Source organism: Somniosus microcephalus, chromosome 4, assembly GCF_052327205.1.
Source record: "Somniosus microcephalus isolate GS21.2 chromosome 4, FLI_Smic_1.0, whole genome shotgun sequence".
NCBI classification, from domain to species: Eukaryota; Metazoa; Chordata; class Chondrichthyes; order Squaliformes; family Somniosidae; genus Somniosus; species Somniosus microcephalus.
In genome coordinates this window covers 217,933,025-217,958,265 of record NC_140990.1, presented here as the reverse complement: position 1 = coordinate 217,958,265, position 25,241 = coordinate 217,933,025, and the positions used below count along the sequence as shown (strand labels likewise).

At 47.2% G+C, this 25,241-nt stretch overlaps 1 protein-coding gene across 2 annotated transcripts in view; it reads right to left on the bottom strand.

Annotated features, from left to right (window-relative positions):
* The window catches only part of dnah7 (dynein, axonemal, heavy chain 7), an 816,199-nt gene that overhangs the window by 54,642 nt on the left and 736,316 nt on the right, over positions 1-25,241 (bottom strand). For both annotated transcript variants that reach the window (XM_085985836.1, XM_085985837.1), the window contains exon 62: positions 2,412-2,589. In XM_085985836.1, coding sequence (XP_085841962.1) covers positions 2,412-2,589 — 178 coding nt within the window. The remainder of the gene's footprint in view (positions 1-2,411; positions 2,590-25,241) is intronic.

Sequence of the window (25,241 nt, the reverse complement as noted above, 5' to 3'; positions counted from 1 at the left end):
AGGGGCCCTAGCGGGATTTCCTGACGTCGGGAAGTCTGCGCCTCTGCTGGAAAAATGGTGATAATCCTCTTACCTGCCTGTTAACTACCTGTTAACAGGCAGTTAAGTGGCTGTAATCCCCTTCCCACCACCAGGAGACGGGACCCGGCGCGGGTTGGCTACCCCCCTCCCGGGAAGATGGCACAGAGGCGGGTTGGGGGTAAAATCCAGCCCTTAGATTCTAAACAGTGGGAACACAGCTTTGCAATCTGTGTGCATCCAGGCATAAGCCGAACTCTCTACTAAACAGGACAGTTAGGCCGGAATTTTGCCAGTCCTCAGAGTGCGGGATTGGAGGCGGGACCGCTGTCAAAATCGTAAAGATTGACAGCGGGTAGGAAACCCACTGTCAACCCGCCTCTAATCAATCTTCCCAAGTGTCGGGTCCCCGATTTACGCATGGACCCGACATCTAGCAGCCGGAAGAGGATTATAGCCACTTAGCTGGCTGTTAACAGGTACTTGATACTTGTTAACAGGCTCTTTTTCAATTTTGCCGCTTCTGCCTCGGGTTACAAAAAGTATAAACAGGTCTTTTAGTGCTTTATAAATGATACTACTTTCATGTCATGCTGTAACAATATTATGCAAAGTGCAGCCTGTCTTGCAAAGGTATCCTAACTCACATCATGGTATCCCCAACTGAGATTGAAAGGATAACTGTGAAGCAATCAGAAAATAGGTATGATTGAATTTGTGCAAGGTACTAACTAGGTAGATCTCAGATCAAATTGTACCCTTAGTTTATTGTGTAATTTCTAGCAAGTGTGCCCTCCAAAACATTAACCTGTTTCGTAATGGTAAGATTGTGCTTTTTGACAATTGCTATGAAGTTTTAAATCCAGGTGAAGTTGAGCCACAAGCTTTTACATTTATAAAGAGAGCAGTAAAGATGCCACACCCATTAAGCCAATTCTGAATCACGTAAACACAACGTTCATCATTGATTGATTCATCAAGCCACTCAGTACTGGAATGTTGTGGTTCCAATTTTCTGTGGGTGGTTGTAGCGTGTTTACCCTAACCCTCTCTTGCCTCCAGTTCACTTCTATTACTAGTCCCTGTGGATTATATACTTCTTGAGCCAATAGGGTGAGGCAGGCACCCTGCTCTCAGACGAACATCTACTTGTTGTCCACTACCAGAAAATTCACAAGAACTGTTTGGTAAAGATTTAAGTCCAATTTTCTCCCCCCTCCTCTCTGATGGGAAATACCTTGCTGCTTGGAGCCTGTCAGATCAGCACCTCTGAGATTAGGAGCCCAGTCGAGTGCAGGATCATATCGTTCTACCACACTGCACTGTAAAGCATATTGGGCCCAATACTGAAGTGTGAATAGCAAGTGGCCTGAAATGCTTCAACGGTGACTCACTTCTGGGATTACTGCAGAACCTGACTCACTAAAGAAGCTGACTTCAGGTCAGAGCTATGCACAAGTGTTGCAAATGTTCAAAGGAGTAAAAATAAGTAACTTAAAGGAGCCTTAACAATCTAATGATCACACAATAGAGCTGATTTAGCAAAATCCTTAATGGACAGGAAATCTTGGGGATTGTACCTGCAATTACTGAATGTATACTTCCAGCAGGAATGGCTCCCCGTTGCGAGCCTTCATCCTTATCCCCAGTGATTTTGCTTGCAAAGCAATACAATTACAAGAGATTGCTGTTGTCATATACATGTATCAGCAATAAAATTAATGTACTATGCATATTCTTACGGATTTCAGGAAAGTTTTCAATTGTGAAATTTGGGAACAAAATTACACAAAATACAAGCGTCCCATTTTAGTGTCAGCCATGGCTCAGTTGGTAGCTTCTGAGTCAGAATGTTATGGGTTCAAGTCCCACTCCAGAGACTTGAGCACAAAAATCTAGGCTGACACTCCAGTGCAGTGCTGAGGGAGTGTTGCATTGTTGGAGGTGCCGTCTTTCAGATGAGCCATTAAACCGAGGCCCTGTCTGCTCTCTCGGGTGGACGTAAAAGATCCTATGGGTCTATTTCGAAGAAGAGCAGGGAAGTTATCTCCGGTGTCTTGGCCTATATTTATCCCTCAATCAACATCACTAAAAAGCAAATTATCTGGTCATTATCACATTGCTGTTTGTGGGAGCATGCTGTGCGCAAATTGGCTGCTGCAGTTCCTATATTACAACATTGACTACACTTCAAAAAAGTACTTTATTGGCTGTAAAGCGCTTTGGAACATCCGGTGGTTGCAAAAGGCGCTAAATTCTTTCTTTCATTTTTTTGAATAGTGCTCATGTGTACCACTGCTTGGTAGCGTAAGATGTCACTTGACACCAACCTTTGCACTTTACCAAAATCGCAGTGACAATACTGTTACATGTTAAAGTTGTGTTTCTCTTACCATCTTCCGGGGGAGACCTGTACTTCTTGTCCTCGAGTACTTCATAGTCAAATGTGAGCAGGTCAATGGGAATGGTGTATTTTCTGGCATAATTTTGCTGACCCCCTGTTAGAAAAGCTTGAGTAAAGAAAAAACCAGACAACCAGAAGACAGGAGGGGCTCCAACTTCAAACCAGTCCTGACATATTGAAGAAGAGACAAAACAATCAAATTGAGTACATTCATCTCAAACAAATTCTTACTCATGTGCAAAGGAATCAATTTATGCTCTGGTTATATATCACCTATCTGTAGAATTCTAAGACATAGAACTAAATAAAAACATTCATGTAGTTCCTGCTTCTAATTTTGTTCAAGTTTGTATTTGGACTGAACTATGGCTGAGCTATGATTCATGCTTTTACTCAAGAGCATCTAACATTATAGTTCTGATATTCCTCACCCACTCGTCTGGGCACTAGACAGGTGGTGCCTATCTGATGTGCACTCTGCTTGTTCAGCTGCCTAAATTTGGTGGGCAGGTCATTAGTATGGCTCGTTGTACCCGTGGCATAGGTCTGCACCCTGGTAGTGCCTTATGCTGGGAAATAGGGTGAGAATAGCAGCCAGGAGGCCTCCAGGCCTGGAGGACTGATGGGAGAGTGGGAAAAAAAGGAGCACTTGTCTTCATGGCCTCCCTTGCCTTACTGCTTGGCTCCGTCAGACCCTCTGATCTGAGGGGGCCTCAGATATAATGCTTACCACTCGCTTCTTCACATGACTACCCTGTAATGCTAGTAGAGCAATATTAGGCCTGTATGTTTGTACAGGAGATAAATCTTAGATTTAAGCAACAACAGAAAGGGAGTAATTTTCACTTTGGACACGGGCAGGAGACTAAAGGTTGCGGATCGGCCACCCATTACACACCCTGCCTGATTTTTTTTTACTTCAGTGGAAAGGGAAATTGGGTGGGCTGTATAACAGGCAACCAATCCACAACTGACAGCTTTCCATCTGTGTCCAAATTGAAAATTACCCCCAAACAGTCTTTATAATGTACATAATTCCAGGTGGGCTTCAAGTATGAAGAAAACTTTAATTCAGTCTATTCAAGTTTTTTGAGATTGTTTTGCATCAGTTTGTTGTTTGTAGTATAACAGGAACATGCTCATTACTAGCCTTCTTTCACATGTTATAACATGTCTTGTATCCAGTCTGCTTACATTACACCCCAGATTTCACACTTTTTAAAGAAAGATTAAAAAAAGCCAGTCATTGACCTACACTCTGACTGGCTGTCACGGATTGTAAGTCGCTACAATTAACCAGATTTGTCTATCCAGAGCAGTGGCCTTAGAGACTGGCCAGGGTAGCAGTTAAACGTAACAGTTATGTTCCAGAGCCAAGACTACTTGTGAGTAATTACACAGGAGATTTGCTAGTATGAGTGAAAGAATTGAAGTTAACTTTAGTTTAGCAGATTTTTGTTCTTCCAATACCCTTTTGCCACGATAAATTACTTTTAACCTATGTGTGCCTGCTAGGCAGGGTAAGTGAATGCATCTATGTTTTCAGAAAATGACCTTTGGTTTATGAATTTAAATCCCAAACACATACAATGGGGGTAATTTTAACAACCTTCCCCGAACCCACCCCGTCACCAGGATGGGCGGGACTGTGTCTCGGGGGGGGGGGGGGGGGGTGGTTGAATTGTTAAAAATGAGAAACTCAATCCCAGCCCACCACAAATATGCTGGTTTAATGGCAGCGGGTTTAGGGTTGGTCGAGATACCCACTCTGGAGAGGCAGGTCGGTAATTAAATATTTAAATAAAGCTCCGTGATCTGATGTTTCCCCCCATCGACGATCTCTCCCTCCTGCCTCTCCATCACTCTCTGAGCCCCTTCCCCCATGAGCCCCAATCCACTCGATTGCTGGGGACCATCCTCAGTGGTTCCCAGCTGCTGCCTTCTACCGCTGGCTTTCCCGCCCGGCACCTAGCAGCCAACCAGCCATCTATCTGTCCGGCTGCCAGGCAGGAAATGGAGTAACATTTTTTTAATGAGGTCCTGCCATTAAATTCGGCAGGACCTCTGCCTTCCCAGCATTTACAGGTTTCCTGCCCACTGACAGACATTTCTGTTCCCTCCCCGTAAATATCGGGGCCAATGCTTCTGGCATTATCTTGCATAGCTGCACTGTTGAATTTAAGAGAGTTTTAATCACACTGGGCTACCAGGAGCGAAGTAGTTTCCCCAGAGGGACCAAATACTTCCAAGTTGAACAAGTTACTCTGCACTGCTCTTAGTGACTGATTGTAGAGGCACTGAATCAGATGGAAGTTATTCCGCCCTCCTGCTGCAAATTCGGCAGGTGACTGTCGGAAACCTAAAAGAAACAATGTAAACATCCATTTCCAGCTCTTTACACCAGTCTCCTGCCATCGTAAGGCCAGAGACTGGTGATCGCTCTGTAGAATTTCAGAGCCATTGTAATTCTGACAAATTCTGTGAATAGCTTTCCTGCTTTAGTGATACAGAGAAACAGAAAAGTCATTTTAAACTAGGGCAAATTAAAAATGGATTCAGTGATGGAATCTGGATTAGCTTACTGCTCTTTCACTTCTGGGACCTGGGCTAAAATCTAACCTGGATAAGTGGAATGAAAGGCAAGGATTTTGGCTTGAAGGCCCGTTCGTGCAGGGGTACAGTTTTGAGGTTGGGACACACGGAAATATGGGCTTCCTGAACGCCCTGGACGTCTTTAAAAAAATTTCTGCAGGTTTCCTGCCCACAGCCAGCCTGATTGACAAGCTAGAGATCTGTCGGGTGCGAAATCTTACAGCACAAGGCCACAGCCAAGCTGGCCTGAGAGCAGGTAGGTCTAGTGGGGAGGGGGAGGGGGGGTGTCCAATCACGGGGGTGTTCAATCGCGTGGGGGGGGGGATTCCGACCAAGGAAAGAGATCTGACTGCCGGGGGGGGGGGCGCGCGGAGGAGATTCGATGGCGGTCGGAGGGGGGGTCCGATCGTGGGGGAGGGGTCGATGGTGGTCGGGGTTGCAGGTGATGTTAGAGTGGGGGGATTGGGTCCAATGGTGTGGTGGTGGGTGAAGCAGAGAGATCACGGGGAGGGAATGTGTTTACTGGGTAGCTTGTTGAGCCTGGAGGAAACGCTCCTCCTGGCCCACAAGCAGTGCTGTAAAAGCATTTACCTCATGGATTCAGCCCTTCTCGCCTCCTTTCACCTGTCGGGTATCCCGAGGCCTGGGAAACCCAGCCGATATGAGTTAAAGTAGAAATACTATTAAAATGAAGGCACGCAGCATCATTATAATATTTAAATGACCAACCGCCTCCTGCGAGTGGATTGGTCGCCCGCCCCTCATCCCGCATCCGTTAAAGCCGGAAGTGGGTGGGTTCGAGGTGGGTTGGGTTCCTGTTTCAGATTTTAAAAATTTTAACCTTGAACTGACCTCAACCCACCCGTTTTGGGGAGTTAAGATTCAGCTACATTCTGCTGCTGTGAGGGCCCTATGTGAAACGGGTTTGCCAGCGTCTCAACCAAGTTCCTACTGGATGCTGTTCCACAGTACAAGGCCACCCACAATTTGGCACAAAATTGCAATTTCACTCAAAAAATGGCAATCTCACGCAGAGAAAGCAGACAGGTGTCTGATGTACAGAAACTATAAAATCCAGACTGGTGCAGTGGAGGCTGGGGCTGAGGCACATTGCTGGGACAAAGCTGAGGGAACATAACTTTGCATCTACCAATGATGAGTTGGTCTGGAAGTATTTAATGCTAATGCTGGATGCCGAAAATAGAAAGATATTCCATTTTGTAGTACCAAACTACGTCACCATGACAAACAGTGAAAAAAAGGGAAGTTTAACCTAGGTGAGTGTGTGGTCACCCTCGGGTGAAGTGGGTTACCTATTAACATATGGTAATTGCTCAATTGGAGCAATATTTCAACACAATTTTAAGTTTGTCGTTGCATCCACGGGTTTCCCAGGCTTCCTGAAACTTGCCATTGAAAGCAAGGTGAGAACACAATGGCAACTGAGGGGGCTGATTAGAACTCATGGAAATATTGCAATAAATACTCAGCTCCTTTCTTACCTACTTGCTTATAGTACTTTTGCTGAGAGTTTACTTTCTACACTTTGGATATTTTCTGAATCACATCAGGGTGGCACCTTGGCTGCCTTAGATTGGACCTCGGATGAGGAACAATATGACCACCACCAACACCAGCAGCAGCCTGCTGTCAAGAGACCTGAAGCTGGACATCAGAGAGGAGACCAGCAACAGCAGCAATGTGCTGTCCAGAGACCTGCAGCCGGACAGCAGACAAGGGAGCAGCAGAGAGGGGAGGAGCAGATGGGTGCAGCTCGCAGGAGGCACCACCACATGTTACCAGTGGCTGTCAAAGGGACCACCACCCTCAATCTTTTGCCTCCCGATCCTTGCAGGGCTTTGCTGGAGAAAAATCAGGGATCTCCCAGTCAGCGGCCACAAATGCATAAGACAAGTAACTGATGGGTTGTTTGCCAGGGCCAGCAATTATGTCAACTTCGCCTGTGATGATGTCAGTCAAAATGAGTGGGTGCTCAGGTTTGCATTTCTGGCTGGCTTCCCATAGGTGCAGTGGCAATCCACACACCCTCAGAGCAACCAGATGTATTTGTGAACTGTAAGTGCTTCCACTTCATCAATGCATACCTGGTGTCCAATCACAAAAAGATATTTCTGCAGGTGTGCACAAAGTTCCCGAGGAGCTCCCATGATGCTTTTGTTCTGCAGCAGTCCAAGCTCTTTGACCTCTTTGGACCTGCAAGCAGACTTAAGGGGTGGCTGCTAGGAGACAAGGGATACCCACTTCAAGCTTGGCTGATGACACCTGTCAGAAACCTGAACAATGAAGCCCAACAGCACTACAATGAATGCCATATGACCACCAGATGTGTGAGCAAACAAGCCATTGGCACACTGAAGATACACTTCAGATGCCTAGACAGATCAGAGGCGCCCTTCTGTACGCACCAGCAAGGATGTCCAGAGTGGTTGTGGTGTGCTGCACTCTGCACAACTTTGCGCAGCAGCGAGGTTTGGACCTGCAGGAGGAACAAGGCGCAGAGTGCAGATTGTCTGCTTGGCAGCGGACGATTCCGAGGAGGAAGAGGAAGAGGAGGAAGATGGGGAAGATGATGAGGAGGAAGGTGATGAGGGCAATGCAGCACCAGCTGCTCACATTGCTACCTGGGGTGCCAGGGATGCCCTTAGGTTGCACCAGTGGACCAATGTCAGAAGCACATGCAACGGGTACTCTTCCCACACCCAGCCCCCTCCCCCCCCCCCACCACCCCCCTCCAATGCCACAGACACAAAGCAGTCCTGCAAACAACCAACCACCCCTTGTGCATCCCCCTATTGGTCACCATGAAATCATGTCTTCCCATTCATTATCAAACAAGATAAAAGGCGACGTGCCACCCAGCAACCAAGAATGGGCAAGATGGGAAAGTGGTGCAAACTAATAAAATTTATGTGATTCTACTAAAGAACGGAAACTTCACAACATAACATTTTCTCTTACACCAGTCTGCATACCCTTTTGCAACTGCTAAGTTTTACTAAAGCTAAATACCGTGGGTGCTGAAAATCTGAAATAATAACAGAAAATGCTGGAAATACTCAGCAGGACAGGCTGCATCTGTGGAGAGAGAAACAGAGTTAACGTTTCAGGTCGGTGACCTTTCATCAGAACTGCCCAGCTGCACTTCACTGCAACCCCCACTCTGCTGGAGGGCAGCTTGGTGCAGATCAGTGCAATGCTGTAAGGCCAAGGCTAAGGTATCTGTCATTCTATTTAGGGCGGCAGACATGTTGGCATCTAGAGTGTGCACGGCCGTGGTCAAGGCGTGCATGGACTCATTTTATCATCGCGTTTGATGTTCCTCGGAGTTGGCCACTCTATCCATGCTAGAAGACATAGTCGCAATGCCCTGCGACATCAGCCCAGAGGCAGACTGCTCCATTCTCTCCGCAATCATGGTCATTGTGCTTGGAAGGCCTGTCAATACATCATACATTCTCTGCTGCTCCTCAATGATTATCCTTTTCATCGACAGCTCCCAGGGTACAGCATCTACGTCCGGCTGAGCAGAGATTGGCGAGGGCTGTGCTCGCTGATGCGAACTCTTCACAGCTGTCACTGCCACCACAGTCTGCTCTTGCTCTTTTGTGAAGTGTGAGTCACCAGGTGAAAGCCCAACTATCTATCTAATTGGTCCCACCGAAGTGTGAGTATCTGAGCTGGTGCATGGTAAGCATGAGTCCTGTGATGGTGCACCCTCAGAGGGAGTGAGCGCCTCTGAGGAGTCATCATCTGCGAGGTCCATGGTCGCTGCTGCACACGTGAAGGCCCTGTCAGAGATAAAAGATATGAATTAGTACTGGCATGGTAAAAATGTGGCAACTTATCATTATGAAGATGATCATATTTCATTCCCTGCTGAAATCAAGTTAACATGACCGAGTGTTGTATGACATGTGTGTGCAATAAATTTGATTCCGTCACCAGGTAGCTGCAGGGTCCCCATCTCCCCAGGCCAGGGATGCCGAGACACCACTGATCTCCAGTGCTTCCTCCTCTGCAGTTGTTAGCTGTGTGATCTGTGGAGGACCACCTCCGATTCTCTCCCACTCCCTTGTGTTTTGCACTATCTTCTCCTGCAACGGGTGAAAGAGCAGACCTATGAGTGAGCAGCAGCAGCAGGAGCGGCGGACCAGCGGCTGTGGGTGAAAATAAAGGTCGGTGATTTTCAGGCCCAGTCGAGCAGCAGCAGCAGCAGCAGCGGGAGCGGCGGACCTGCGAGGGAGCAGCGGCTGTGGGTGAAAATAAAGGTTGGTGATTTTCAGGCCCAGTCGAGCAGCAGGAGCAGCGGACCTGCGAGGGAGCAGCGGCTGTGGGTGAAAATAAAGGTTGGTGATTTTCAGGCCCAGTCGAGCAGCGGCAGTAGGAGTGGCGGGCCTGCGAGGGAGCAGCGGGAGTGGCGGACCTGCGAGGGAGCAGCGGGAGTGGCGGCAGAATTCGAGAGTGACGTCACAGTACAGAAAGTGACGCCAGCGCAGGGGAAGCAGCTGATTGGGTGAGTACGGCCAGGTGAGTATTTATACTACTTTATAGTTTGACAGTTAAGGTTAATAGTTTATAAAGTTTAAAAGGTCTTAATTTTCTGGTTTATAGTTGTTAAGGTCTCTGTTGTGTAGCGGGGAGTGCTAGGAAACAAGGGCCCTTGAGTATATCATTTAATTGTAGTGCAATTAGTGGTATTGATTTGACTTAATTTAATTTGAATTAATTAAAGGTAAGTCATGGCAGGACAGCTCGGCCCCATGGCATGCTCCTCCTGCGCTATGTGGGAAATCAGGGACACATGTGCCTGTCTTTCCTGAATACTGAATACCCCTGGATGTTGAGTTCCCAGCCTTGGTCACCCTGGAGCCACGTTTCCGTAATCCCAATCATATCATAATCGTTTACATCCATGTGTGCAGGAAGTGTATCCAGCTGCAGCTACTGGCAGACTGCATTGCGGCACTGGAGCTGTGAATGGATACAGACAGGAGCATTCGCGATGCTGATGCTGAGGAAGTCGTGGATATCACGTTTAATCAGTTGGTCACACCGCAGGTAAAGGCTGCACAGGCAGGAAGGGAATGGGTGACCACCAGGAAGAGTAGTAGGTGCAGGCAGGTAGTGCAGGGGTCCCCTGTGGCCATCCCCCTCTGAAACAGATATACCGCTTTGGATATTGTTGAGGGAGATGGCTTATCGGGGGAAGGCAGCAGCAGCCAACTTCCTGGCATTGTGGGTGGTTCTGCTGCACAGGACGGGAGGAAAAAGAGTGGGAGAGCTATAGTAATAGTGGATTCTATTGTAAGGGGAACAGATAGGCGTTTCTGCGGCCACAAACGAGACTCCAGGATGGTATGTTGGCTCCCTGGTGCATAGGTCAAGGATGTCTCGGAGTGGCTGCAGGGCATTCTGGGGGGGAGAGGGTGAACAGCCCATTGTTGTGGTGCATATAGGTACCAACGATATAGGTTAAAACCAGGATGAGGTCCTAAAAGCTTAATATAGGGAGTTAGGAGGTAAATTAAAAAAATAGGACCTCAAAGGTAGTAATCTCAGGATTGCTACCAGTGCCAAGTGCAAGTCAGAGTAGAAATAGAAGTATATTTCAGATGAATATGTGGCTAGAGGAATGGTGCAAGTGGGAGGGATTCAAATTCCTGGGACATTGAAACGGGTTCTGGGGGAGGTGGGACCAGTACAAACTGGACGGTTTGCACCTGGGCAGGACCAGGACCGATGTACTTGGGGAAGTGTCTGCTAGTGCTGTTGGGGAGGGTTTAAACTAAAATGGCAGGGGGTTGGGAACCTGTGCAGGGAGACAGAGGAAAGGGAAACAAGGATAGAAGCAAAAGACAGGAAGGAGAAAAGCAAAAGTGGCAGTCAGAGAAATCAAGGGTTTAAATCAAACATGGCCACAGTAAATAATAAGTCTAAAATGTCTGAGTGTTAAAAAAACAAGCCTGAAGGTTTTGTGTCTTAATGCGAGGAGCATTCGTAATAAGGTGGATGAATTAGCTGTGCAAATAGATGTAAACGATTATGATATGATTGGGATTACGGAAACGTGGCTCCAGGGTGACCAAGGCTGGGAACAACATCCAGGGGTATTCAATATTCAGGAAAGACAGGCAAAAAGGAAAAGGAGGTGGGGTAGCATTGCTGGTTAAAAAGGAGATTAACACAACAGTAAGGAAGGATATTAGCTCTGATGATGTGGAATCTGTATGGGTAGAGCTGAGAAATACCAAGGGGCAAAAAATGTCAGTGGGAGTTGTATACAGACCCCCAAACAGTAATGCTAAGGTTGGGGATGGCATTAAATGAAATTAGAGACATGTGCAATAAGGGCACAGCAGTTATCATGGGTGACTTTAATCTACATATAGATTGGGCTAACCAAATTAGTAACAATACTGTGGAGGAGGAATTCCTAGAGTGTATACGGGATGGTTTCCTGGACCAATATGTCAAGGAACCAACTAGAGATCAGGCCATCTTGCACTAGGTATTATGCAATGAAAGGATTAATTAGCAATCTTGTTGTGTGAGGCCCCTTGGGGCGGAGCGATCATAATATGATAGAATTCTTCATTAAGATGGAGAGTGAAGTATTTGACTCAGAGACTAGGGTCCTGAATTTAAATAAAGGAAACTTCGATGGTATGAGGCGCGAGTTCGATAGGATGGATTGGTGAATGTTATTTAAAGGGTTGACGGTGGATAGGCAATGGCAAACATTTAAAGATTGCATGGATGAACTACAGAATTTGTTCATCCCTGCTTGGCATAAAAATAAAACAAAAAAGGTGACTCAACCGTAGCTAACAAGGGAAATTAGGGATAGCATAAGATCCAAGGAGAGTACATATAAATTGGCCAGAAAAAGCAGCAAACCTGAGGATTGGGAGCAGTTTAGGATTCAGCAAAGGAGGACAAAGGGATTAATTAAGACTGTAAAAGCTTCTATAGATATGTAAAGAGAAAAAGATTGGTGAAGTCAAGCATAGGTCCCTTGTAGTCAGAATCAGGGGAATTTATAATGGGGAACAAAGAAATGGCCGACCAATTAAATATATATTTTGGTTCTGTCTTCACAAAGGAGGACACAAATAACCTCCCAGTGATGTTGGGGAACATAGGGCCTAATGAGAGGGAGGAACTGAAAGAAATCAGTATTTGTAGGGAAATGGTGTTAGGGAAATTGACGGGATTAAAAGCCGATAAATCCCCAGGGCCTGATAATCTACATCCTAGGGTACTTAAGGAAGTGGCCCTAGAAATAGTAGATGCATTGCTGGTCATCTTCCAAAATTCTATAGACTCTGGAACAGTTCCCATGGATTGGAGGGTAGCTAATGTTACCCCACTATTCAAAAAAGGTGGTAGAGAGAAAACGGGGAATTATAGACCAGTAAGCCTGACATCGGTAGTGGGGAAAATGCTAGAGTCCATTATAAAAGATGTAATAGCAGAGCATTTGGAAAACAGTGACAGGATCGGACAAAGTCAACATGGATTTACAAAAGTAAATCGTGCTTGACTAATCTACTGGAATTTTTTGAGGATGTAACTGGTAGAATAGAAAAGGGAGAACCACTGGATGTGGTGTATTTGGACTTTCAGAAGGCTTTCGATAAGGTCCCGCATAAGAGATTAGCGTGTAAAGTTAAAGCACAAGGGATTGGGGGCAAGGTACTGTAATGATCAGTAACATGTCATTCTAGAATGGTACACTAGGTGGAGCTGTATGTTTAGTAGGGGGCTACCCACAAGGTAGTAGTCAAGATGGATGCCTGTACACTAGTCCACATGGCTGAATAAATTACTAGCTCAAGCTAGCTGTTCATAAAGAAAACGTTTATTTATTTATGAACATAACATGGTACCAGGATTGGTAATATCTGCTGAATATTGTGAAATGCGACATGGAGAATTTGAAGCCACCGGAGGGTTTGAAACTCACGGGGAATGTTGACTGCAATTGGCGGACTTTCAAACAACAATTCGAAATATACATTACTGCCATCGGGTTCGGTACGAAGCCAGACGCAAGGAAAATAGCGTTGCTGCTCACGGTTGCAGGCCCACAGGTGATAGAGGTATTTAATACGTTTGTATTTGATCAAGAGGAGGACAGAGAAAAAATGGACGATGTGCTAAAGAAGTTTGATACACATTGTTCTCCCAAAAAGAACGAGACCTATGAGAGGTACGTGTTCCGTTCACGGACACAGCAGCAAAATGAGACTTTTGATAGCTTTGTGACTGATCTGAAACTGAAAGCACAGACATATAATTTCTCTGAACTGAAATCATCCATGATTCGTGCCCAGATTGTGTTTGGTATTCATGATAAAAAAGTCAGGGAACATTTGTTGAGAGAAACCGAACTAACATTGGAGGATGCTGTGAAAATATGCCATGCCAGTGAGCTAGCTCAGAAGCACGCGAAGACTTTCAGTGAAATTAATAATAATGCGACTGTAATGAGTGACTGTGCTGCTGTCGGTGCTGTGTTCTGCAAGGGGAAGAAATATGGGCAGAACAGAAATGCAAAGCAATTGGAGGATGGAACTCTTAATTGTAAACGCTGTGGTTACCAGCACCAGTCAAGACAATGCTCAGCGTTTGGAAAAATGTGCACACAATGTAATGGAAAGAATCACTTTGCCAAACAATGCTTTTCAAAAGTAAAAACAAAGAAAGGGCAACAAGTCAATGTGATTGAGGACACTGATTTAAGTGAGACATTTTTTGTAGGAATGGTGTCATGTGACAATATAGAAAAGATACAGAAAATGTGCAGTCCTCAGGAATGGACAATGCTGAACATAAAGTTAATGCAGTAAAAGAGAACAAATGGATGATGTCACTGCAGGTAAATGGAGCATTAGTTACATTGAAACTAGACACTGGGGCAAAAGCAAACTTATCAGTATGAGTGACATTAAAAATATGAAAGAAAAGCCCAAAATACAGAAACAGTCAGTACTACTGAAGAACTATAATGGACAGAAAATAGATAGCTTAGGTGTATGCACACTTAAAGTGACAGTCAAAGACAAAGTGCATCATCTCATGTTTTCTGTTGTGGCTGAAGGACTTGATTCACTACTAGGTGACAAAGCTTGTGAGGACTTAGAACTGGTCAAGAGAGTCTACCGTATAAACTGTGCCAAAAGCAGACCAGATGACTCCGTGGATTCTGTAGTGAGTAATTACCAGGATGTGTTCAAAGGATTTGGAGTTCTACCATTCACTTACAAGATCCAGCTAAAGGAGGATGCTCAGCCAGTGGTACATGCTCCACAGAGAGTTCCAGCACCCCTGCGTGACCGGCTCAAGAAAGAACTGGACAGAATGACCACACTAGGAGTCATCAGGAAAGTCGAAGAGCCAACAGACTGGGTTAACTCCATGGTATGTGTAAAGAAAAAGAACAATGATCTAAGAGTATGCATGGATCCAAAGGACTTAAATGCAAACATAAAACATGAACACTACCAGATTCCCAAGCGAGAAGAAATCACCAGTGAAATGTCAGGTGCCACATACTTCACAAAGCTCGATGCCTCACAAGGATTTTGGCAACTAAAACTGGATGGAGAGCACCAAATACTGTACCTTCAACACACCATTTGGCAGGTATTGTTTCCTCAGAATGCCTTTCGGGATAATATCTGCATCTGAAATCTTTCATAGAGCGATGAAACACATAATTGAAGGTCTGGCAGGAGTTCGGGTCTATGTTGATGACATCATCATCTGGGGCTCCACACTGAAAGAACACAATGAGAGACTGACTGAAGTGCTACAGAGCATACGCCGGAATGGACTGAAGCTCAACAAAGCCAAGTGTCAGTTTGGCGTCCAGGAAGTCACTTTCCTAGGAGATAATCTATCTGGTAAAGGAATAGAGCCAGATATGGAAAAAGTAAACGCCATACTCAAAATGCCCCGACCCACTGACAAAAAAGGAGTGCTATGCATCATGGGGATGATAAACTTCATTGGAAAGTTCATTTCTAACTTGTCAGCCAAGACAGCCTGTCTGCGAGACCTGCTACATAAAACAAATGAGTTTGCATGGACAGAAAGACATGAACAAGAGTGGATGAACCTCAAAACAATGCTGACAACCACACCTGTACTCACCTTCTTTGACCCAACAAAGAGAATCAAAGTGTCAATGGATGCATCAAAAGATGGCCAAGGCACGGTCTTGCTACAAGCAGAGGGTGAAGTTTGGAAGCCTGTTGCCTATGCCTCCAGGTCTATGACTGACTGAGTGTCGATACGCCCAGATTGAAAAGGAATGTCTAGGCTTGGTAGTTGGACTAGAAAAGTTCCATGGCTACATATATGGACTTCCCACCTTCACAGTTGTGACAGACCACTGCCCACTGGTTGCCATCATAAAAAAAAATCTGAATGAGATGTCTCCAAGGATTCAACGACTCATGATGAAGCTGCAAAGATATGACTTTGAACTGATCTACATACCAGGCAAACACATAGTGTTAGCAGATGCACTATCCCGAGCACCCACAATGAGTCATGTGAGCTCTACTGAGGAAGACGTGGATGTTCATGTGAGTATGGTCACTGCTGCGCTGCCCGTGTCAGACACAAAATCAAAGCAAATAGCAGAAGAAACAGTAAAAGATACAGTGCTACAAACAGTAATAGAGAACATTCATCATGGTTGGCCAAAAGGTTCCTGTCCAAAGTACTATCACATCACGTCAGAGTTAAGTGTCGCAAGTGGGCTATTACTAAAACAGAACAGAATAGTCATTCCACAGGCTCTACGTCAAGACATGCTCAAAAGGATTCATGAGGGACACCTCGGAATTGAAAAATGCAAAAGGAGAGCAAGAGACACTGTTTATTGGCCTGGCATAAATAAGGACATTGAGAACATGATAGGCATATGTGAGACATGTCAGAAACACCAAAACAAACAAGCAAAGGAACCAATGATAGTAGCTGACTTACCAACAGCACCATGGCAAAAGGTTGGTATGGACCTTTTTCATTTGAATGGTAAAGACTATCTAATAGTGATTGACTACTATTCAAACTATCCTGAGATGGCGCTGCTCTCAAGCACATCAGCAAGCAGTGTCATAATGCATGTTAAATCCATCTTCGCCAGACATGGAATTCCCAGGATTGCCGTTAGCGACAATGGTCCGTGCTTCAACTGTAAGGAGTGGCAACAGTTTGCAGCACATTATGACTTTCAACACATCACATCCAGTCCTCTGTATGCTCAGTCGAATGGTAAGGCAGAGAAAGGTGTTCACGTTCTCAAACAGCTACTGAAGAAAGCAACAGAAAGCAAGTCTGATCCTTATCTCGCCCTGCTGAGCTACCGAGCCTCCCCTTTAGACTGTGGTTCTTCACCTGCTGAACTCCTAATGGGTCGCAAGTTGTGCACCACGCTACCCAGCTGTGCAAAAGAAAAGCAGATTAAGGAACTAAGACAGAGACTTCAACTGTAAAAGCTGAAACAGAAATCACACTATGACAAGTCATCCAAAACTCTGAAACCATTGACAAGGGATGATGTTGTCAGGATTGAGGATCCAAATGCATGGAACAGGAAAGCTACAGTTCTTGAGGAAGTAGGACCAAGGTCATACACCGTTAGAACTGAGGAAGGACAGATTCTCAGGAGGAACCGCTGTTCCCTCCTGAAAACACAAGAAACTATCCAAGAGCAAATCGATGACAATGCCGCAACTGAATCTTGTCACTCACCACCAGAACAATCTAACACAAACACACATACAGCCTCTCATGAAAACACATCAGACTTACCTGTGCTGAGAAGATCCACACGCGAAGTAAAAAAGCCTGATAGACTTAATCTTTGAGTACAAAGAAAACTATAATAAAAGAATGAAAAGCTTAGAGTTCATAAAGTAAAGCTTTGAAAATGTGTTGACTGTTGTGAAGATGTTTATGTCGTTATGATTGATTGATATTGATTGATATTGATTTTGTTTAACCCCAAAGGAAGGGGGATGTAATGATCAGTAACATGTCATTCTAGAATGGTACACTAGGTGGAGCTGTATGTTTAGTAGGGGGCTACCCACAAGGCAGTAGTCAAGATGGATGCCTGTACACTAGTCCACATGGCTGAATAAATGACTAGCACAAGCTAGCTGCTCATAAATAAATAGACGTTTTCATTATGAACATAACAGGTACTGACTTGGATAGAGAACTGGTTTGGAGACAGGAAGCAAAGAGTTGGAATAAACGGGTCTTTTTCCGAGTAGCAGGCAGTGACTAGTGGGGTATCGCAGGGATCAGTGCTAGGACCCCAGCTATTCACAATGTATATTAATGATCTAGACGAGGGAACTAGATGTAATATCTCCAAGTTTGCAGACGACACAAAGCTGGGTGGGCGTGTGTGCTGTGAGGAGGATGCCGAGAAACTCCAGTATGATTTGGATAGGTTGGGTGATTGGGCAGATGCAGTATAATGTGGATAAATGCAAGCTTATCCACTTTGGTGGCAAAAACAAGAAGGCAGATTATTATTTGAATGGCAATAGATTGGGAGAAGGGGAAGTGCAATGAGACCTGGGTGTCCTTGTGCACCAGTCACTGAAGGTAAACATGCAGGTGCAGCAGGTGGTTAAGAAGGCAAATGGTATGTTGGCCTTCGTAGCGAGAGGATTCGAGTACAGGAACAAGGATGTCTTGCTGCAGTTGTACAGGGCCTTGGTGAGACCACATCTTGAGTATTGTGTGCAGTTTTGGTCGCCTTATCTGAGGAAGGATGTTCTCGCCATGGAGAGAGTGCAGCGAAGATTCACCAGACTGATATCGGGGATGGCAGGAATGACGTATGAGGAGAGATTGGGTTGATTGGGCTTATACTCGCTGGAATTTAGATGAATGAGACGGGATCTCATTGAAACTCATAAAATTCTAACAGGACTAGACAGACTAGATGCAGGAAGGATGTTCCCGATGGCGGGGGAGTCCAGAACCAGGGGTCACAGTCTAAAGATAAGGGGTAAGCCATTTAGGACAGAGATGAGGAGGAATTTCTTCACCCAGAGTGTGGTGAACCTCTGGAATTCTCTACCACAGAAGGCAGTTGAGGCCAATTCATTAAATATATTCAAGAAGGAGTTAGATATATTTCTTAAGGCTAAAGGGATCAAGGGATATGGGGAGAAGGCAGGGACAGGGTACTGAGTTTGGATGATCAGCCATGATCTCATTGAATGGTGGAGCAGGCTCGAGGGGCCGAATGGCCTACTCCTGCTCCTATCTTCTATGTTTCTATGTAATGACATATGTTCACCCGATGGATGGAGTGCATTTGGTGAGGGTGACTATCAGGGAAAGGCATCAAATTGCATAAGGCTGATGGTAAGTGGCAGTGGTAGATGGATGAATGTGAGGCAGTCCATAGAAAGAGAAGTATGCGTGCGCTTGCAAGCTAAGTGAATGCGAGGAGTGATGTGATGTAGCAGGTTTGACAAGGCAGAATGGGGGGTGGGGGTGTGATGGGCACAACAGATGTAAGTGTACAACTGTACTCACCTTTCATGACCTGGTTAGGTCATTAAAGCGCTTCCTGCAATGAATCCAGGAGCGTGGCACAATGCTTTTGCTGCTGATCTCCTGGGCCACCTCCAACCACGCCTTATTCGTGGCAGCAGCAGATTTCCTGCTCCCATTGCTGGGGAAGAATATCTCTCTCCGGCTCCTCACTGCCCCCAGCAGTACGTCAAAGGAAGTTCATTAAAGTGGGACGCAGCCTTTGACCATCCTGAATCCATTCTCACAGTTCGTCTTCTCTTGCTTCCAACTCCAAATTCCTCCAAATTCCATCTTTGAATTGACTCTTTAAATACTCCAGTTGAGATTGTGTCATGCAGATCCTCATCACGGAAATAAAATGTTAATGAGTTGGCTGCATTAAAAAGCCACAGACACAGACGCACTGGAGCGTTTGGAGTCCACAGCAGACGCTCCGCTCAGCAGGCAGTTAAAATTGCATCTGGGTCCTAATGACATCATACGATCCCGATTTGTATGGGTTCATGAGGCTCCCGCCTGAGTCAGGCAGGTGCCTCAACCAGCCAAGAAAACAGTGGAGTGCACCGATTGGATTTTAATTCCCGATTTTTCCAGTTTCTGTCGGGCGAAGGATATTAAAATTCCCCCAATGTTAAACATAGGAAATATGTTTTGTGGTATTGAAGCTCACCACATGCAGATTTCAAATAGAATGCCTTGCTATTTTAACACATTCAGAAATCACGGGGGAGAAATTTAACTCACGGCTTCCCATTTTGTGCCTGATAAAAAGGGGCAGCCAATAATTGAAAATTGCGGGGGCCATCTCGGCAGCGCCATTAATGCCTGATGCACTATTTAGCTGGGCCTATACATGTGCAAGCAGCCTGCCCACGTTAAAAAGGCATAAGTCTGCTTTAATATACAAACTAGTACAAAATTCAGGTACAAGTGGGCAGAGTATGCGACAGGCACGCTGCACCTAGTTATACCAGGTGGTGAAGAGGAAGCTGCTCCAAAAAGGTAAATGAAAAATTATTTTTGTGGAGTCAGGACGAGCATTAGTGCTCCTCCTACAGGAATAACATGGGCTTCTGCCACCCCAGGCTGCCCACTCCCCATGATCACTTCCCCCCTCCCGAACCTACCTTCCTGCTGGCCGGGTCAGCCTGTGGCTTGCTTGATACTGTGCCATCCAGAGCCAGCGAGTTGCAGCGGATTGCCCATTTGACACCCGTAGCTCGCTGGTATCGTGGTAATGAGACCCGAGCCTGAATTTGGTTCAGGCCTCTTGTCAGCATGAATGGGCGGGCGGATCAGCCACACAGCCGACTTCACACCCATTTCAGGCAGAAGTTGAATTTCTCCCCTCACGTTCCTGTCCGACAAGCTTTAATGTTGGGAAAGCATGGGACAGAAGTGATATTTCCCGCATAGCATTAAAATAATTCTCAGAAGGCCTCATGGATTATCTAGATACTTTTAAAATACAGACTTGCACCACTCTTCCATTCTTTTGCACCAAACATTGTAAGACTGTCTGCTATAGGTTGTCTCACATCCGGGCTTCAGTATGTTCAAGAATCAGGTTGGGACCTGATTCACAAATTATACTCCTGTACTCCCATTAATGTGCAGCCGCTTCACAGCAACACAAAAGCTGTAATATAACAAAACTGATAACTATTTTGTAATCCCATTATCTAGTTTTGCATCAAATACTGTCTGTATTCTTATCCTTATACATGTGATGCTTTCCATATCACCTCATAAAAGGCTCAAGAGCAACCACAAAAAATGGAAATGCCTCATTTGAGCAGGAGGCTCTCCAGTAACAGACAATAAATAACAACTGCTATCCTTGGTGAGAGAAATAAAACAGCTACCATCCCTTTATCTTCGTCTTTAAAAAAGTATAAAATGCTGGAAACACTCAGCAGGTTGGGTAGCATCTTTGGTGAAAAGAAAACAGTTAAGTTAACGTTTCAGGTCTATTGTGGCAGAACCACTGAATGACTCTAGCTAACTGTATATAATTCTCTTTAACGATGTTCGAACACCAGCCTAAACCTGTACCATTGTGTTAGGCATTACTGTGTTTTGTATATAGAGTTTGCATGTACGGGGCGTGGCCCCTTTAGGAGTGCGGGAAAATGCGGGCAAACGCGATGACATCATGTCGCAAACCACGGGACTGCTCAGGCAGTCCTTGTGGCATCTCCGTTGAGTAAAGACCTGTTTGATTGTTCTCCTGTGTCGATCTCAGTTATTCATAGGAATTCGTTAATTCCTACATTGGTGACCCCGTTTTTGTGAACGTTTTCACAAAAAGAAGAGCACAGCATGGAAGCAAACGCCGTTTCGCTGAAGCTACCGCAGTTCTGGGAGCAGCAAGCGCCCTCGTGGTTTATTCAGGTCGAGGCCCAGTTCGCCCTGAGGAACATCGATGCAGATCTGACCAAGTATCTTTATGTGGTCTCCGCACTCGACAGCTCTACCGCCTCTCGGATCGTCAGCCTCCTCGAAAACCCTCCAACGGAGCGCAAGTATGAAACCCTCAAAGCGCAGCTACTGCAGGTTTTCGGGCTCACGAAATCGGAGCGCGCCCGTCGATTACTCACTATGCCCGGGCTCGGGGACTCCAAGCCTTCAGAGTTGATGAGCCAAATGCTCACACTCCTGGGCTCAGAATGGGAATGTTTCCTATTCCGCGAGATTTTCCTCAGCCAACTGCCTGAACAGGTACAAGCTGCCCTGGCCAGATCTGAAGTTGAAGACTGCGCAACACTCGCTGCGGAGGCTGACAAAATATTTGCTGTAACTCGGCAGTACTGCGCCGCCACGAGGCACCCATCCCCCACAGACGCCGCCCCAGTTCGTCAGCCTGCTGGACTGTGTTTATACCACGCGCAGTTCGCCTAAAGGCGAAGCGTTGCTGCCCTCCCTGCAGTTTTCCCCAACAAACCAAACCACAACAGACACTGCGACCACCGAGGAACGGGTCTAACAGACACCCCGCGGCCGCGATGGCGATTGGCAACGCGGGAAAATTGCTGTTCATCACCGATACTCTCTCTGGTCATCGTTTTCTGTGCAACACCGGAGCGCAGTGCAGCATTTTACCCGCGTCCGCCCTCGATGTGCAGACGGGGAATCACGGCCCCACCCTTGAAGCGGCCAATGGCAGAGCAATTCGGACCTTCGGCAGACGGCGAGTGGAGGTGTGCCTCGGGGGGCAACGTTTTCACTGGGATTTTGTTGCGGCCAAAGTTTCCCAGCCCCTCCTCGGCGCGGATTTCCTGTGTGCCAACAGCCTCCTGGTCGACGTCGGGAACCGGTGGCTGATCACGCAGCAACTTTTAATTCTCTTCCGTGTTACCGCAGTAACAGTACGTCACGCACCGTGTCCTGTGTGTTCCCGACTCCTGATGAGTTCGCTCGCCTGCTCGGCGAATTCCCCGACCTGACAAGACCCACGTTCTCCTCCACAGCCACGAAACATGGTGTGGAACACCACATCACCACCAACGGCCCCCCGGTCTACGCGCGGGCCCGGCGCCTGGAACCTGGCAAGCTGGCGGTCGCAAAGGCAGAGTTCGCAACCATGGAACGGTTAGGGATTATTCGTCGGTCGAATAGTCCCTGGTCTTCACCCCTCCATATCGTCCCAAAGCCTGGCGGCGGATGGCAGCCATGCGGCGACTATCGACGCCTAAACGACGCCACCACTCGTGATCGGTACCCGATCCCCCATATCCAGGATTTCTCTGCCCATTTGGCAGGGAACACCGTGTTCTCTAAAGTCGACCTCGTCCGGGGCTACCACCAGGTCCCAGCTCAACCACAAGACGTCCAGAAGACCGCAGTCATCACCCCATTCGGCCTCTTCAAGTTTTTACAAATGCCGTTTGGGTTAAAGAACGCCGCCCAGACTTTCCAACGCCTGATGGACTCCGTGCTGCGGGACCTCAAGTTCCTCTTCGTCTACCTGGACGACATTCTAATTGCCAGTCCTACTAAGGAAGAACATACCTGTCACCTACGCACCCTTTTCGACGCCTCAGCCAACACGGCCTGATTATCAACCCGGCCAAGTGTCAGTTTGACCTGCACCAAATTGACTTCCTGGGGCATCGCATCACCTCCGAGAGAGCGGTTCCTTTACCTTCGAAGATAGAGGCGGTGACATCCTTTCCACTCCCGCAGAACATAAAGGCCCTGCAGGAATTCCTAGGCATGGTAAACTTTTACCACCGTTTCGTGCCTAAGGCGGCACTACTCATGCAGCCCCTATATGAGTCCCTCAAGGGCAAGACTGGCAAGAACTCGGTAGACTGAATGGATGACATGGCCCGAGCATTCGCTGACACCAAAAGCGCCTTAGCCAACGCGGCTATGCTGGCGCACCCGCTGCCAGGGGCCACCATCGCCCTCACCACCGACGCGTTGGACTACGCAGTCAGTGCCGTGCAACAGCAGTGGGTGAACGGAACGTGGCAGTCGTTGGCATTCTTCAGCCATCAACTATGGCAGAACGAGAGAGCATACAGCACGTTCGACCGGGAGTTGCTCGCTCTTTTTCTGGCCATCTGCCATTTTCGGTTCCTTCTGGAAGGACGTCCTTTCACCGCCTTTGTGGACCATAAGCCGCTGACCTTTGCAATGTCCAAGACCGCCGAACCGTGGTCAGCCCGACAGCAGCGTCAACTGACCTACATATCCGAATTCACCACGGATATACAGCATGTGGCCGGTAAGGACAACCTGGTGGCAGACTGCCTCTCCCACGCGTTCGTCAGTACGGTTCGTTTGGGCATTGACTATGCCCGCATGGCAGCGGACCAAGCCTCAGACCCGGAAGTCCAAGCTTACAGAACAGCCATCACTGGCCTCCAGTTGGCCGACGTCAAGTTCCATTTGGCAGGTACCACGCTGTTGTGTGACGTCTCCGTACAGGATCCTCACCCTGTCGTGCCGGTCGTCTGGCACCGCAAAGTGTTCGACGCCATACATGGGTTGTCACACCCTGGAATGAAGGCCTCTCAGAAACTGATGATAACAAAATTTGTATGGCATGGCATGCATAAAGATGTCCGCGACTGGGCCAACACCTGCATGGTCTGCCAAAAGGCCAAGGTACAGTGCCACATCAAAGCTCCGTTGGCCGCCTTCACAGTTCTGGAGCGACATTTTGACCATGTCAACGTGGACCTGGTAGGACCACTCCCACCCTCCCATGGTTTTTCACACATCCTGACCATGGTTGACCGCACCACCAGATGGCCAGAGGCGGTCCCCCTGTCATCCACTACTTCGGCGGACGTGGCCAGGGCGTTCATTTCCTCCTGGATCGCCCGTTTCGGAATGCCCGCAGATATTTCGTCGGACAGGGGACCGCAGTTTTCCTCCGAACTCTGGAATGCAGTGGCCCAAGGACTCGGTGTCAAATTACACCGCACCACAGCCTACCACCCACAGGCGAATGGCCTCTGTGAACGCTTCCACCGCTCGATGAAAGCCGCCCTGAGGGCCAGCCTCCAGGACGCTGGATGGGCAGACAAGCTACCATGGGTCCTGTTGGGCCTTCACAGGGCCCCCAAAGAAGACCTTCACTCTTCATCAGCGGAACTCATGTATGGTCAGCCGCTGCGAGTCCCAGGGCACTTCCTACCAACATCGACGGAGCCCTGGTCCGCGTCTGCCCAGCTCGCTAGTCACCAAGAGGCATCCAGGTGTTTCGCACTGGTGCCCACTTCGCACCACGGGCTGCAGAGGTCACACGTTCCCACGGAGCTTCACAAGGCTGAATACGTTTTTATTCGTCATGACGCACATAGGGATCCGTTCAAGGCCCCATATACCGGTCCCTTCCGCGTGCTGGAAGCAGGGGACAAAACCTTCACGGTGGATGTCGGTGGTAAACCGGACCACATTTCGGTCGACCGCTTAAAGCCAGCACATTTGGACCTGACCGCCCCGTCGAGACAGCACAACTGCCGAGACAGGGTCGGCCACCCATCGTCGTTACGGCAGAACAAGTGCGACCGCCCGCCAGACCGCCAGCCGCCCTGCAGCCTCCGCCTCGAGAGTACAGGAGTCATTCTGACAGGCTCGTCAGACCCCCTCACCGTTTGACTTTGTCTGTTAAAGCGAATTCTGGGGGGGGCGCATGTGGCAGAACCACTGAATGACTCTGGCTAACTGTATATAATTGTCTTTAACGATGTTCTAACACCAGCCTAAACCTGTACCATTGTGTTAGGCATTACTGTGTTTTGTATATAGAGTTTGCATGTACGAGGCGTGGCCCCTTTAGGAGCGCGGGAAAACGCAGGCAAACGCGATGACGTCACGTTGCAAACCACGGGACTGCTCAGGCAGTCCTCGTGGCATCTCCGTTGAGTAAAGACCGGTTTGATTGTTCTCCTGTGTCGATCTCAGTTATTCATAGGAATTCGTTAATTCCTACACTATGACCCTTCATCAGAACCCACGTGGATTCCAGCTTAAATTGCATGCTACCTATTTTGGATCAACCCATGTTTGAGATATCTCTGTAATATTCAGCATTACTCTAACCACTGCTCCTTTATTTCTCTTCAGCACCAACACACTTTATTTCACAGCTGTCTTGGTCTTCAGTTCC